This window comes from Podarcis muralis, chromosome 3, assembly GCF_964188315.1.
Source record: "Podarcis muralis chromosome 3, rPodMur119.hap1.1, whole genome shotgun sequence".
Classification (NCBI taxonomy): domain Eukaryota; kingdom Metazoa; phylum Chordata; class Lepidosauria; order Squamata; family Lacertidae; genus Podarcis; species Podarcis muralis.
The window spans coordinates 95,066,023-95,081,861 of NC_135657.1; the positions used below are offsets into that span (position 1 = coordinate 95,066,023).

Sequence of the window (15,839 nt, forward strand, 5' to 3'; positions counted from 1 at the left end):
TTGGCTTTCCAGATGTTGTTGCTCTCCAGCTCCCATCAGTCTTTGCCAGCATGGCCAATGGTCACGAATGATCGTGATGGAGGGCAACAGCTTCCCCATCCCTATTTTAGAATGTGCCAATGCCATTGAACTCAGCAGTCCAGTCCAGAGCAGAGTGACTTAAGTTTCTATTCTGGACTGTTACTTTAAAGTTGGCTGACTCTGGTATACTAATGACGCTTTCTTTTTCAAATTTTAGAGGGTTTTTTAGGGGGTGGGCTGGAGGGGGAGATTAGCTAGGTCTGGAGTTTGCTCTGCTTTGTTTGAGGAGGGATGAATTTTAGGTTTCCATTTGATTTTGACAGTATCTTTAGAGATAATGCAGCAGCAGTTTCCAATCTATTGACAGTCAGTTGCCTGGCACAACGGTGCTTAGTATTGGGGCCGCAACGTATCAAAATTTTTGAATGCCAACAAACCTAAAGCTTCAATATAAGAAATATAGGACTCCTTTCCTGCTCTAGTTGTAATTTTGATAAGCAAAGGAGTGATGTTGTGCACATCTGTTGCCATGACAACAGAAGTCTGTGCAAGCTTTTTTAAGATACAGCTTATCCCCTTAGCACACAGTAATTTATCACTAGCCTCGGAAGACGGATGTCTTGTAATAACTTCTGCTGCCTTAAAGGGGGAGATGACTTTAAATTTGGTTTTATGTCTCCCGTGTGCTCATGGGTGCAGCACTATATTTCCATTGTTTCCAATTACATTCCTTTATACCCCAAAACTGATTAATTTGATTATGAAAAGTTAAAAATATGTATTTAAATGCTTATAGTAATTCTCTCACTTTCCTCTTCCATTTTCTGCAAGAATATGGGTTAAAACCTGACTTTGGGCTTCTACACTAGATCAGTATAAATTGCAGTTGGACTCATGGCATGGCACCAGAAGAGTTCACAAATGTGTGTGCTCAAAGCTGATCATAGTGAGCTGAAGAGAAGCATTGTCTCTCTTAGCTTAATTTTACCTCAAAGGCTTTGCTGGACTAGAAAAGAAGCTTGAAAACTGGGGACATAAGGCTGTGTTTGGAACACCCTAAACCAAAGTTGAAGCTAGATGGGGTGTGTACATTTTTGGCGGTGGGTGACACATTACTAGCAGCTGAGCAGAAGGCGCTGCCTCCATTGCTGCGCCTACTCTTGCTTTTGACTCCACCTACTGGAACCTCAGAAGGTTGTCCATGTGGGAATATGACCTTTGGGTTCAAATCGATTTCCTGACCCTCCAGGAAATCATGGTTCCTGCCTCCCTCTTGTCTCGTCTGCTACACCAAGGCCCGTTTAGCTTCTGGACTCGTGTAGCTACAAAGTGGTGACAGATTATAGCAGGGCTCGCCAGCCTTTTTTGAGCTGGGAGCCCATTTGGAAATCTGAGATACTCTCATGGGCGCCACAAAATGCCCTTATCCCTTTCCCCATGTTATACACCTGGTCATATGCTGAGATTTCCAGATGGGAACCGTATGGTTGTGCCACAGCCTGCTGAGATTCATCTTGCAACGTATGGGGGGAGGGCCTTATCTGTTGCGGCACCCAGTTTGTGGAATCCTCTTCCCTCCAAAATGAGGCAAGCCCTGACTTGATCAAGTTTTTGACCGCTGCTTAGAGACCATTTTATTCACCCAGGAATTTGCTGTTTATTCATGCTGAGTTTTTAGTAGAATCACTGTTTCTACAGTGATTTTTATGTTTCGTTACATTTTAATATGCATTGTTGTGAACTGCCCTGGTATTACCCAATGAAGGGGAATATAAATGTATAAATATGCAAATACACAAATAGATGAATGAATTTCAGAGAAGAAAATGTGGTGGCACTGTTTTAAGCAGATGGTCTCATGACCAGACAATAGTAGGCAGTGCGGTCTACAATATACATTTCTTCACATTCGTTTGGAATATATTGCCTGCAAAACTTAAGGCATGCCCACAGCAGTTGTTTGTTTCTGGCTACATGCTCTTTGATGGCACATATTCCAATAGCTGGAAGTTGAGGGGAAAAGACATAACCAAGCTGATGGTAAAGTAATTATTGAACAATATGCTTATTTAGAGTCCGGGCCTGTAAGAGGTAGCTGTATGCAGTCCCTGTTCTGCCTTAAATTCACTGTGGTACACCTCTGCCTTTTATCATATGTGGGTGGTGATTTGTGAGCTCACTAGAGCACCCCAAATTTTCTTATGTGGAAGGTGGGCTTTGGCACTGGTATGAATCTCAGCGATGCTGCTGATGTGTTAGAGGACAAGATGGTGGCTTGATTCTAACAACATGCAGATGTTTCCCAGCACCAGCTGCTTGTGTGGCATTGGAGGTGATGCTGGGGTGTGTGTGTGTGTGTGTGTGTGTGTGTGAGAGAGAGAGAGAGAGAGAGAGAGAGAGAGAATGAGAGAATGAGAGAATGAGAGAATGAGAATGAGTGACTGAAGCACCACTGTAACTATCTGTACATATGCTGTGATGCCCTAAATCCGGTCTACTTGCCCCAGAATAACCTGGCTATTCGCAGACATACCATTCTAACCCCAGAAGTAATTTCAAAGGAGCAGAGCTGATATGCCAGCACTTGGCACCAAAGCAAACACAGCAAGTTGCTGTTGTCCTAAATTGAAGCAAATTAATTTGCAGTGCAAACATGCCCCTTGTTTTCTATTAGTGCTGTGGCTGGGCTTTGCTATTTGCCTTTTCTTGATGTGCCTCTTTTTTTCTTTCCACCCCTTTCCTCCTGCAGTCAAATATATTGTATAGAAAATGCTCATGGACAGCTGGTGAGGGACCTAGATTTTAATCCCAACAAACAGTACTATCTGGCTAGCTGCGGAGATGACTGCAAGGTGAAATTCTGGGACACCAGAAACGTCAGTGAGCCAGTGAAGACACTGGAAGAGCATTCCCACTGGTAAAGTGAATTTATTTGGGTGAAGGATTTATCAAATTGAATCTGCTAATTGTTCTTTTCTGAAAACCATGCAAACAAGTTCAGCTGGTGCTGCAGATAATTTTTTTCTTTCTTTCCTCTAAGCAGAATACAGATATTTTTAATATTTTAAAAGCTAGCAAATGTTGATTTGTTTTCTAGGAAGGTATTGTCCGTACTGTAAAATAGTTTTAATGTGTTTCTACAGCAGAGATTAATGATTCCCTTTTGTTGAAGATTAATGTAGAAAGATTTCTATATAGCCAAGAGACAGAGTGTTGTTCAGATTTCATAGATTTTAGGGTGGCAGCATCTGCGGCAAAATAATTCTGGGCCCTGAAGCAACTTCAGCACTGGCATCGAAGAGGCAACTTTGTGGAAACATCTTTATTTACTGAGGAGATTATTAAGCCATTAGAACAACAGAAAATCTGGAGACATTTGGTATTAACATGATATTCGAGAGCTCAGTTAATAGAGTTAATCCTCCCTTTGTCTTATGGACTATTTTAACCATACCCAGCACAGATTTGGGGTAACTTTGGGCTCAATTTATCACATTAATAAATAATCCATGTTCTGCTTATGGGGGAGTGCTTTGTCTTCGGAATATCTGCATGCTGTGTTTAAACAATAAGCAAAAACTTCCATTGCAGGATTTGGGCTTTTGGGTCTCCCCCTCCTTACAACTTGTTGGTCGGCTCTGTAAAGAACTGGCCTTGCAAAATGAAATAAAAAGTTTTTAAAAGTAGGAGCAAAAGATAAGGCTTTTGTTAATCCCCCTCCTAGGCTTCATCCAGGTATTGACGTGAATTGCTTTTGCTGTTTGCCTCCAGGGCAAGTGCAGTGCATTAATGCCCAGTTGCCCAGTCCCAGACAGAAATAACATTGTAGAGCTATTGCTGTGCTTACCCAATACATCAGGAAAGGCAGCAATGCTATCCGGCCCAGGAAAAAGAACAGCGTGTGTTTATTTCTCTAGGCTGGTAGGAGCAGAGAGTTACATTGGACTGAAATGCAGCCCTTCCATGAACAAAAGGAGTTACTCTATTTTGGGAAAGGATTTGATCCATAGGGTCTTCCATTCACAGTATGGGGAGGAAGGGAGGTTGGAGAGATGACTTGCTGATAGCCACTCCCCTTGTCGCCAGCAGGAGCATTCCAGATCTCTCACAGATCTCTGGATCCAGTCCAGTGGTTTTGGGACAAGCAACTGGGCTGACATTGTACTACAAGCTGGAGTTGCACTTCTCGGATTAGCACAGCCAGTGTATTCAGCTTACTGATGCTCAAGTACAGAGATAGGAAACCTGTGGCCCTCAGATATTGCTGGACTCCAACTCCCATCACCCCTAAACTTTGGCCATGCTCGCTGGGGCTGATGGGAGTTGGAGTCTAGGGGATTGCCACTATCCCATCCTTGCAACCTGTGCCTCTGATTCTCAACACGGTTCCTAAGCACTTTATTAGAGAGGCAATATCAGTGGCATTTTATTGTTGCTGTTCAAAGCTCACTATATGTCTTTCACCCCATGACTGAAACATCCCATACATGTTTTTCGGTTCCATTGGACAATAGCCAGTATTTTTACACCGTGAACACAATTCTCCTTCCAAACACAGAAGTTCCTTCTATTCGTGGAGTAGAAAAGTTGGTATACTGTCCACAGCCTTCAATATCTAGACTTGTTTGATAGCAGGTAATAGATTTCAGCAATCCATCGATGGAAACTGACTTGTCATTTTGAAAGCTGTACAACATGCTTATATCTGCGTCCTTTAGGTAGTGGTTCAACTGTTTGATTCTGTGGTGGGGTTGATGTTTTTAGGGTCTGGAACGTCCGCTACAATCATTCCCATGACCAATTAGTGCTGACAGGCAGCAGTGACAGCAGAGTCATCCTTTCCAACATGGTATCCATTTCTTCTGAACCTTTTGGGCACCTGGTCGATGATGATGAACTTAGCGACCAGGAAGACCATCAGGAGGACAAGTAAGAAAACACTTTGCTCTTAATTAACAGACATAACATTTTATGTGAGGTCTTGTGGTCACTTAGTTTGATGAAATGTTCTTTACTGATTGTAGGGTTTTTGTGTACACACCTAAACGGTAAGTAGCTCAACCTCTGAATTCATTAGCTTTCGTACGGTTGTGGACTGGCACTTTTCTTGAGGTTCAATTCCCCCCCCCCACACACTTTCTGAAGTCATATGGTAGCACTGGCTTGGATCTAAAGCCCATGGAAGTCAAAAGGAGGCAAATGGCTTCCATGGGCCTGCATATTACACAGGAGGGAGAAAGGTTTTTCGTTTTCCATGGAATTGTTTCTTTGTGATGTGGGTTGGATGGGCATTTCAGGAGAAGCGCAAATTGTATTTCCGCGCCAGCTAAAATACTGGTGGCCTATTGAGAAACTGGCACTGACATTAAAACCACACAAAAATATTTCAGTGGGCTTCTGATGCTTCTTTTTGCACTGCTCTGAGGACTCCTGGGATTTTTGGGTAGCATGGGTGTGCATGTTTAGAACTGGAGAAGGGTGCCAGCATTTCCCATTTTAAGTCACTAATGCACCCCAAGTGTGTGTGTGTGTGTTTGTGTGTGTGTGTGTGTGTGTGTGTGTGTGTGTGTGTTTGTGTAATCAATTTATGGAGAGTGTCACTTCCTGACTTTATTATTAGCAACTACACAATATTAGCAAAACACAATGTTTGTTTAGAGAAGCTTCATTCTAAGCTATTTAATAGTTTCCTCCCAGTTCTATAAAAACGACAGACATCTTAATCTCTTCAAAAGAATATGTGCAGATGTAAAATGCGTAGGGGGACATGTGTGTGACCCCCTCCCCCAGTTTCCAGTGGTGCACCCACTCCATCCCAACCTTTCTATCTGAGCAAGAAAGCCTGAAGAGGATTTCCAACTGCATTTGGCTGATAATACAGCCTTCCTCATCATGGGTGGCTTCTAAGCATGTTTGGCCACACACATGCCAACCCTCCCTTCAGACCTTTCCCCTCAGCATGGAAAGGTTGGGGGCAGAGTGGATGGGGATGTTGGGAGTGGAGGTTAAAAAAGAAGAAGTAAAGGACTCCTGGATGGTTAAGTCCAGTCAAAGGTGACTATGGGGTACAGCACTCATCTCGCTTTCAGGCTGAGGGAGCCGGCATTTGTCCACAGACAGCTTTCCGGGTCATGTGGCCAGCATGACTAAACCACTTCTGGCACAACGGGTCACCGTTGACGAGTGCCAGAGTGCACAGAAACGCTGTTTACCTTCTCGCCACAGCGGTGCCTATTTATTTACTCGCACTGGTGTGCTTTTGAACTGCTAGGATGGAGGAAGCTGGGACAGAGCAACGGGAGCTCACCCTGTTGTGTGGATTCAAACTACCAACCTTCCGATCAGCAAGCCCAAGAGGCTCAGGGGTTTAGACCACAGTGCCACCCACGTGGGGGTGGAGCAGGGACTTTGTGCCCACACAAATTATTTTGAATGCATGAAGGAGGCTTGTGCATCTCCCAGCTTGTTGCTTATGTTTTATAAAATAGGACTCCCCCCCCCCCCCCGGTCTCTTGCCATTTTTAAACACCCCACTTCTCTCCTGTTCAGCCATGGATATGGCAAACAATTGTTCTCCTCTCATTTCTCATAGGCTTTTAAATAATGGAAATCTACTGCTGCATCCACCACCTCCTTCTTGCTCACTATCCTAAACCTGTTTCTTTAGACTTTCTTCATGTCGTTTACCTTCCACAGACCCGTTGTCATCCTTGTGGTTTCCCTGTGAATCCTTTCCAAATTGTCAACCACCTCCTTGAACTGCCGCTCTCCTCCAAACTGCAGTACTTCAGATGATGTTTAACTAGCGATAAGCGGAGCAATGTTATCAGCCTTGGGAAGCAACGCTTCTGTCATAGCTGCACAAATAGAATAGCATTGGCCTTTTGTGCTGCAGCATCACATTTTTGACACGCTTGGTTCATTATCCACCCTTAAGCGCTAACTCTTTCTCAGAAGCGCAGCTTCCTAGGCAGTCATCTTTTCTTCTTGAACGTTTGGATCATCTTTGCTGCGGTGACATTTAACATCTTTTCATGTTGGCTGCCTCCTTGTAGCCATTCCAGCTCTCCAGCTGATGGAGCTAGTTCTTATCTTTTAGTCTGTTCTCCAGGAGCTTTGCAGCCCCTCCCAGATTTTAAGCCATTCATTGATGGAAGAGTTAGTTATTTGTGGCATTCATAGCCCACTGTTCCTCCAAATTTTGTTTAGCAACAGTAAAATATGTAATTCCGAAGACATAAAATAAGGCAATTCATGATCTATCAAATAAACATGTTTTGTTTATTTGGTCACCAGAGAAGAGGCAAGATGGACCTCCTTTAGGAAGACACCCTGGAGCCTGGAGTAGCTGCTTTAAAAAAATCCTCTCTTGATTGCCTGCCAACTGCACTCCAGGTATTGGCAAGACACACGCAAAAAGCATTCCCCAATTATTTTTAAAACTCGGTGGGTTCGTATGTTTCAAATACTCCGTCCCCAAGTTGTGTTGGGCTTCTTTTAAAAAAATGCTTTTTACTGGTGTTTCACTTAATACAAACAAACAAAATACAGTAAAATCCAACAATCATTTACCCACATTCTTTCCCCACACTCTGCTGAGCATTGACTTCCTTCCCTCCCTTCAAGAGGTTTTCTTATGTCAGTTACTTTTCCACAGTTTCTTATTGTATCCAATCCTATCTACATCGTAAGATTTATTTCAGTCCTGCCAGAGTCTTCAGATTTCTACAGTTATTATTTATGTACTCCATAAATTTATTCCAATCTTTTTGGAATTTTGCTTCTTCCTGATTTCGGATTCTACAGGTCAATTTTGCTAGTTCTGCATAATCAACCATCTTCGTCTGCCACTCTTCTATTGTTGGTAATTCTGGTACTTTCCATTTTTGGGCTAACAAAGTTCTGGCAGCAGTCATAGCATACATAAATAAATAAATAACCTTTGATCTGCTTTTTCTATTTCCTCTCCCATCAAGCCTAGCAAGAAAGCTTCCGGCTTTTTCGGGAAAGTGTATTTAAATATCTTTTTCAATTCGTTATAAATCTGTTCCCAAAACTGTTTCATTTTCTCACATGTCCACCACATGTGATAAAAATCCCCATATATATCTGTGCATTTCCAACGTGTCTTACTACTCATCCTGTACATTCTCACCAGTTTAACAGGTGTCAGATATCAGCGATACAACATTTTCATTATATTCTCCCTTAAGGTGGTACATGCTGTAAATTTTATACTCTCATTCCACAGTTTTACCCAGGCATCATACTCAATGTAATACCCCAAAATCCATTATCCATGGGTTTTAAGTTGTGTTGGGCTTTGAACATCCTAACCAGCTCTTTGAATTGGGCCCAGAAACAGACAGTCAGCCAGCGAAGGTTTTTAACATGGGAATCACAAGTTTCCTATCACCAGTATTGTCCACAGTGTGGCTGCAGCATTATGAACCAGTTGCAGTTTCCATGCAGTCCCCAAAGGTAGCTCCGAGTGAAGTGTACTATGGCAGTCTAAATGACATATAAGTGGGACATGGGATGCCATGGCCAAATCTGGCATCTCCAGGAACAGACAAAGTTGTTGCACTAAGTTTAGCTCTGCAAATGCATTCCTGGACACAACCAAAACCAGGACATCCAGGTTCAGGGCCGAATCCAGGAAAACATAACCGGAAAACTGAACCGGACCGCTTTGCACTGTGACGTTTGTTGCATTTAATGGAATAAAAGGTCTTCCCTGCAAGCCTTTTCAGAATAGGACTGACTTAAATGTCAACATATAGTATATTGTAGTGCTGAGATCAAATTAGAATTAGGAGTAGGATGTGATTTGACATGTGTTTAATTTGAATATTCCGATGTTCATGCCTTTTATGGATTAAATTGAAAATCTTAACTTCTTCAGAAGCTGGAAAGAGATGATTCTTCAGGTTACTGCCTGAAGGTTTAGTTTGGCGTAACTTTTTTGGGAGTTGCATGGGCCTCGTATGTGGCAATGAACCGCTTGTTAAATGATCCAGTTAAAATACTTGCTCTACAAATGCAAGAGCCGCAGCTGTTCAGTTCTCTGGTGTAGTCAAGCACCCAGTTTACATTAGCTTTCTAGGCAATCTAGCAATGCCGTTCAGCATCTTCTCAACGTAGATAAGAGCATTTGTGGGTTTTGCTACATTTTATCCTCGTAACAACTCTGTGAAAGGAGGTTAGACACAGAGAGAATGAAGTTGTGACTCCCATGGTTGAGAAGGCCAGTTCTCCCCCAAAAGATCTTCATTATTTCTGCGATAAAGAATCTCCATATCAACACACTAGCACTTCCTTTATTCACATAGTGTCCGATTCCACGCAGGAAACACACACACTTCTATACTTACCACGGGATTCAGTATGCTGAGAACCTCAAGCTGGTTTAAAAAAAAACCTGAAACAAGTTTCTAGACCTTAATACACTGTGAAATCCAGGACCCTGAAGTGTGGGTGGTAGCAATACTGTAGTTCTTTAGTTCTTTTCCCCTTCCCAATATTACCAGAAGCAGAATGAAATAATAATGATGATGATGATGATGATGATAATAATAATAATAATAATAATAATAATAATAATAATAATAATTATTATTATTATTATTATTATTATTATTATTATTATTATTATTATTATTTATACCCCGCTCATCTGGCTGGACTTCCCCAGCCACTCTGGGTAGCTTCCAACAAAATATTAAAATAAAGTAATGCATCAAACATTAAAAGCTTCCCTTCAGATGTCTTCTAAAAGTCTGGTAGTTGTTGTTCTCTTTGACATCTGGTGGGAGGGCGTTCCACAGGGCAGGTGCCACTACCGAGAAGGCCCTCTGCCTGGTTCCCTGTAACTTGGCTTCTCGCAGTGAGGGAACCACCAGAAGGCCCTCGGCGCTAGACTTCAGTGTCCGGGTAGAATGATAGGTGTGGAGATGCTCCTTCAGATATACAGATATACAAATATACAGATATGCTTAACTTGAATAACTTATGCAGGTTGCAGAATCCAGCTTTTATTAACATTTTTTAAATTAAAAAAAAATAGCTTAGTGTAGGCTTAGAGTTATAACAGGATCATATAAGCAGAATATAGTATAAACAGGAAAACATGATTAACATGACAGTAATGGCTAGTTAGGCAGTTTTCCAGCTGAAACTGCTGGCCACTACTGTGTTGCAATTGTGGGAGGAAGTGGATTCCTGTCCTTAACAGAAACCAACAGGAGATGGCAGTTTAGGCAGGTGTCTCAGTCAGTGTTATGCAGGGTGTGGTTGCTGATTGGTTAGACACCCCAACTGACATTCAGGGCTAGCCAATCAGCAACAGTACACTTGCATGGACCAACTGAGACACCTCTTGTTTGTTTCTGGTAAGGACAGGAATTTCTCTCCCTCGATTGCTTGCAGACAATGTGTTTTGCCAACTGCTCCTCTGTTTAGGCATAGTTCTAAAACGTCACCTGGATCAAGAATTGCATATGAAATGCCGCTCTTATTTGTGTGCCGTATGAGATGAAGTTGCACTAAAGGAGTTTGACATTATTTAAATGTGAATTAGGTCCCTGTTCATTTGTACGCTGTTGTTTATTAATTCTCATTCAGTTCAAATCTGGATACTAGTGCTTAGCAAATTCAGCAATTCATTCCAAAATCCATATTAAGACTTTAATAGGCCAACCAATATGTCAGAAAACAATGTGCAAGCTTCCGAGTTCTTCAGGACTCTTCATTGGGCTAGATGATAAACAGCAAGAGCAGGGAGCAAAAAGTTTTTTAATGGCGCAGCCATGGAGTCTGCATCTGGTCATAATCTGAAAACAGTCTTTGAAGCATTGCAGAACTCATGTTGCAAACACTGACAACTGCAGAGTAACTCCTATAAAATAAATATGATAAATATTTTAACTTGAGGAATATTTTAATATGCTATTTGTGTGCACTCATATAATATCCTTCAGGAAACTGTCAAATCATCCTTGCCTATTGAGAGAACAGTATAAATGTTGGTTTCCAAATATATTTTTTTCTACGATGACTTGCATGGCAGAATCAGAAAAACACAGTTTATCTCATTTCAAGGTGTGTGTATTTTTTCTTAAAGAAACTACCCTCCAGCAGTGAGCAAGCATTGTAATGTTTTATAAATCTCTCATATGGGCACATACAGTATAGAATACAGTGTACATTTATGGTCATTTATCTTTTAAAAAAAGTTGAAAAAGATATTGAAAGGCAACTGAAATTATCCAGGGCTCAGTACATCTGCTTATGAATAAAGCCTGAATAGTTTGAAGCGTTTTTTGATTAGTTTACAGAGGTAAACTGAGTTGACATATGATAGATGACCTTATTGAGGATTTTCATGGATGAAAAGGTGAGGTAAAATATGTATTCCAATATTTGACTACTGGCTTAATTGTGTTTTTTTTTTCTTTAAAGAAAGAAATAGACAAGGCCTTGGATAATCTTATCCTCCACTGAATATTAGCTGTGGGTTTGTATCTAATGGTCTTGCTTAGCAGACAGTAAGACTTCTGTCAGCAGAAATGACAGGAAAGTAATTTTTGGCAATTTCAGCTTCCTCCCAGTAGCCCCTTGCAACCCTCCCACCATCTCTAGATAGCCCCTCATATATATAAAACTTTGTCTACTGTTGGTATGAAATCTTGAGCCTACCTACCACCATAACACCTTAAAGGTGTTATGCATTGCGGTGCCAGAAGGGGAAACTCTGATTGCCCTGTCCCAGTTTTGCGGCTTCTTAAATAAACTTTTCGTCAGGCTTATTTGCATGCCATTATCGTTCCACCAAGAGAAAAATCATAGGTTGCCACTCTGTTCCATCAGCAGCGAGCTTCTGAAGCTTAGGCAACATTTGGCAGAAAATAAGCCCTTTGTGTTCCTGAAGTGCAGTCTTGTGTGGTCTTCACTTGAAAAAAAGAAAGAAAGAAGGGGGCGGGGAGAGGCTTCTTCTCCATTCTGCCTGCTACCAGCATACTTTAATCCCCAAAGGGAGATTCAGCAAAAGAGAACAATTTGAGAGGACTATAAATAGCCGAGTGGAGCAGATAATGCACAACCGTGATCTCTCTGCTAAGGCGGTATATCATTCTTTAGCATACATCTCTCCACCACTTAATTGTTTAATTGTTACACAAAACATTTGTGCATCCACTTGTGCATTGCCTGTGGCCTGAAGGAAGTGGGGGGCAAGCCAGCAGCTTCCTTTGTTGCCTGTTTATCGAACTCCAGGTTAACCCGAGCTCCTGGTTAACTGAAAGTCGGCCATGTCCCCTGATAGGGGCGTGTGCCATCCATTGCTCCCTTGCTTATTCGGAGACGTCTGAAATCTCTGGGATAATGGAGTCTGAGATAAGTGGGTGAGCACCGCACGAGGCACATTGCCGTCTGGGGACGTGACCAACTTTTCACATCAGCCAGGTGCGTCTGCTGAAGAGCAGATCTGGAAATGGTGTGTGGGAGAAGACTAAATAGACGTAGCCTCCAGGAAAAGAAAAGAAAAAGTATATATTTTTTTAAAAAAGCATAACTGATTTTCTCTCACATGCATTCTTAACATTCATGCTGCTCCTTGTTCTGCTGCATAGCTACTACACTGGGATTATTTTATTTGGTTCTTGATGCCAAGCATCAGAAACCACAGCAAAGCGTCAGTATTCTAGGTTTGCCGTTCAGCAACAGGGATGCGATTTCAGTTTTAACCTTCCATTTGCAACTTGGCTGTTGTGGCTGACTAAGCAGCCGTCGTACCTCCTAACGCCTTCCAGCAGCACAAACAGGACGTTGAGTTATGTCAGGGACTGGCTGGCTGGCTGAGGTGGGCACACCCTGCCCTAGAGCCCTTGCGCCCCCCCCCCCCCCGGGATGACACAGATGGTGACTTAGACCCCGGATGGTGGCGGTGGGACACTGGAGAGCAGTATGGGGAAGGGACAAGGTGGAAAGTGCTAGAAGCAGAAGGTATGAGCGATCAAGCAGGGGTCAGAAGAAGGAGGCCATTCTACGATAGGCTGAGAGTCACCATGTGAGCGCAGACTCCAATACAGAGGAGTCAGTTTGCCCTTGCTACCCAGCAGGAGGACAGTCCCAGTCCTGCTGTCTCTCCTCCCCCTCTGACACCCTGATCAAGTAAGAGTCCTGCATGTTCAGGAATTTGTTGTTTTTATTCTCGAGGCGAACTAGCTGCAAGGTTGCCTTGGGTTCTCTTTATCCCTCCTCTTTGTTGTAGAAACTGATTTAAATTTATGCATTCTGTGTTTTTATATTCTGATTTTATCCTGTGACCTGCCCTGAGACCTGTGTGTGTAGGGCGGTATATAAATTTATTAAATAATAATGTTGCTGAGCAATGGGCTACACAGGCTGAGAGCAGGAGCCCACTCCCTTGGCGCAAATCATATAATAAGCAGCACATTCCTTCTGTGCAATATGTAACTGGGTATTCTGTGCTAAAAATCCACATACGTACTCTGTCTTCCACATTTTTGCTTGAGAGGGCGCTTCCATAACATCCCAAGTAAATGAAAATACAGTATCCACTTCCTAATATATTTTGCACTGTTAGCTTCATGAGAATGTCTTAGTCTTGACGTTCCATCCCAATATCCTCTTCATCATATTTTCTGCATCTCGTAATGAAAATACCTATATTCATTCCTTAGCCTTAGTTTCAGGGTACCAACGTTATTTGCCAGTGTGGCAGCCAGTGAGCACCTCCAATTTTTCTCTTGACTAATCGTTCAGATCAGGTGAACTTCACATCACCTGGTATTGACCTATTGTACCAACATCCATTTTTGAACATCTTCTGTGGAAGGAAGGAGCACTAAAATACCCTGTATTTTAGCTCTTTCGGAGACGCAACCTGGGAACTTTTTAAAACAACGTTTTCCAGAAAGAGAGAGAAGGGGGTTGAGGAGAAGGAGAGAAAGAAAAGCTGATTTGCTGTGATCTTCCTTAATGAATGTGTTAGCCAGCTCTTAGCTCCTTACACACCTCCCAGGCTTGTGCCCTGGGGAAGTCAGGGCTGGTTCAGCTGCAGGTCAGCATGGAGACTCAGAGACGAGCAGTAAAGTTGATTTTTTATTCAAGGAAATAGAATACAAACAGAGAAACTTATGGGGCAAGTAAGTTGCCCCAGTAAATCAGTTGCCAGAATTGACCATCTGTGCCTCTCACTTTCCCCTAAGTCTCCTCCCTGTCCAGGTGTTTTCCCTGCAGTCTTAAACTCCAATAGGGAGAGCCCCCCCCGCAACCTCTGGACTCGTCGTTCTGCTACATGCAAAAGTCTCCGAGTCCTTAGAGACAAGGGGGAAGGGGAGCTGAATACAGTAGGACCAGCAGGCTCCTGTGATCTGTTGCAGCCTCAGCCCCCACTTCCTCAGCTTCCTGTCTTACATCTGCTGTGCTTTCTGCCTCTTCCTCTCTCTCACACAAGCCTGTTGCTTGTTTGGCATCCAACCATTTTGCCCCCCCCCCCCAAATCCTCTGTCCTGTCTTCAGTGTCCTACCACCACTTCCCTGGCTCTGAGCCTTCCTCTTCTGAGGCATTTTTTGGGGGGTGTTCCAGCTGAAGCCTCCCACCACTCCTTATCATCTAGCCCAGTGGTGGCCAAAAGTGGCCCTCCAGCTGTTTTGGACTACAACTCCCATCATCCCTAGCTAACAGGACCAGTGATCAGGGATGATGGGCATTGTAGTCCCAAAACAGCTGGAGGGCCAAGTTTGGCCACCACTGGTCTAGCCCAGACCCTTATACCTGGGTGCTGCTAACACAGTGGTTGGAGGTGCTCTCCATTGCCTCTCAAGACAGGCAGATACTAACATCTTAGCTCTCGTAGGTACGCTCATCATTCTGTAGTTAAGAGTGGCCGTGTGTGTGTGTAGCATCACTGGAAAATTGATGTGAAGACATCTGCAGCGACTCCTCAGGTGTTATGAGCATAACATTATTTCTGCTAAATTTGTTCCTCTAGCTTCTTCTCCCGCCCTAAACCTGAGGAGGAGCTTTACAACACACACACACTCACATACTCCTCTTTATATTTCAGAGTTGCTCCAATCACTTGCTTTTTTTCCTTTTCCTCTTTTTAAATTCTAGGATTAAAGAACCACTTCAGGACAGCATAATAGCTACCTACGAAGAACATGAAGACAGTGTCTATGCGGTGGAATGGTCTTCAGCCGACCCATGGCTATTTGCCTCGTTAAGTTATGATGGACGGCTTGTTATTAACAGAGTTCCCAGAGCTCTTAAATACCACATACTGTTATAAATCTGTTCACATTTCTTCAGCTTCATTATCTCAATATTGGCTGATAATTGGAAATACTCCATTTCTCAAATAAGTGTCATGAAAGGAATATCAACCCTTTTCCCTCTTGTGTAAATATTTGAATATTAAAAGAACTGCTATGAAAATCACTTTTTAAAAACTGTTTTTCTTGTTTTGCAGCTGACATTACACACACACACACACACACACACACACACACACACACACACACAAATGAAGAGACTATTGCTATCCAATTTCCTTATATGATCTGTGTTGTCCTATATGAATTAGTTGAACCCAAAGGGAGCATCTACCCATTTTTATTTTTTTTAATATTTAGGGAAACAAATGGAATATTGCCAATACACTCACACCAAAGTAGACTATTTCAGTTTCACTTAAGTGTTTCCATGGTGGAGGTTTGTGGTTGAACCAAATCGTGTCTTAAAACATTTCTGTCTCTTAAATAGACATAGGCTGTGTTTGCATTTAATACTA

General features: G+C 42.6%; 1 protein-coding gene across 3 annotated transcripts in view; it reads left to right on the forward strand.

The window, feature by feature from the left end:
• Window positions 1-15,487, forward strand: part of EIPR1 (EARP complex and GARP complex interacting protein 1) — a 57,806-nt gene extending 42,319 nt beyond the window's left edge. The window contains exons 7-10 of one of the 3 annotated variants that reach the window (XM_077926363.1): window positions 2,771-2,938; window positions 4,786-4,950; window positions 5,046-5,069; window positions 15,164-15,487. In XM_077926363.1, coding sequence (XP_077782489.1) covers window positions 2,771-2,938; window positions 4,786-4,950; window positions 5,046-5,069; window positions 15,164-15,338 — 532 coding nt within the window. In that variant the 3' untranslated portion in view covers window positions 15,339-15,487. Of the gene's footprint in view, window positions 1-2,770; window positions 2,939-4,785; window positions 4,951-5,045; window positions 5,070-11,350; window positions 11,379-15,163 lie in introns of those variants that run through there. The other 2 variants (XM_077926364.1, XM_028722456.2) reach the window with 2 other exon arrangements.
• Window positions 15,488-15,839: the final 352 nt, after the last annotated feature.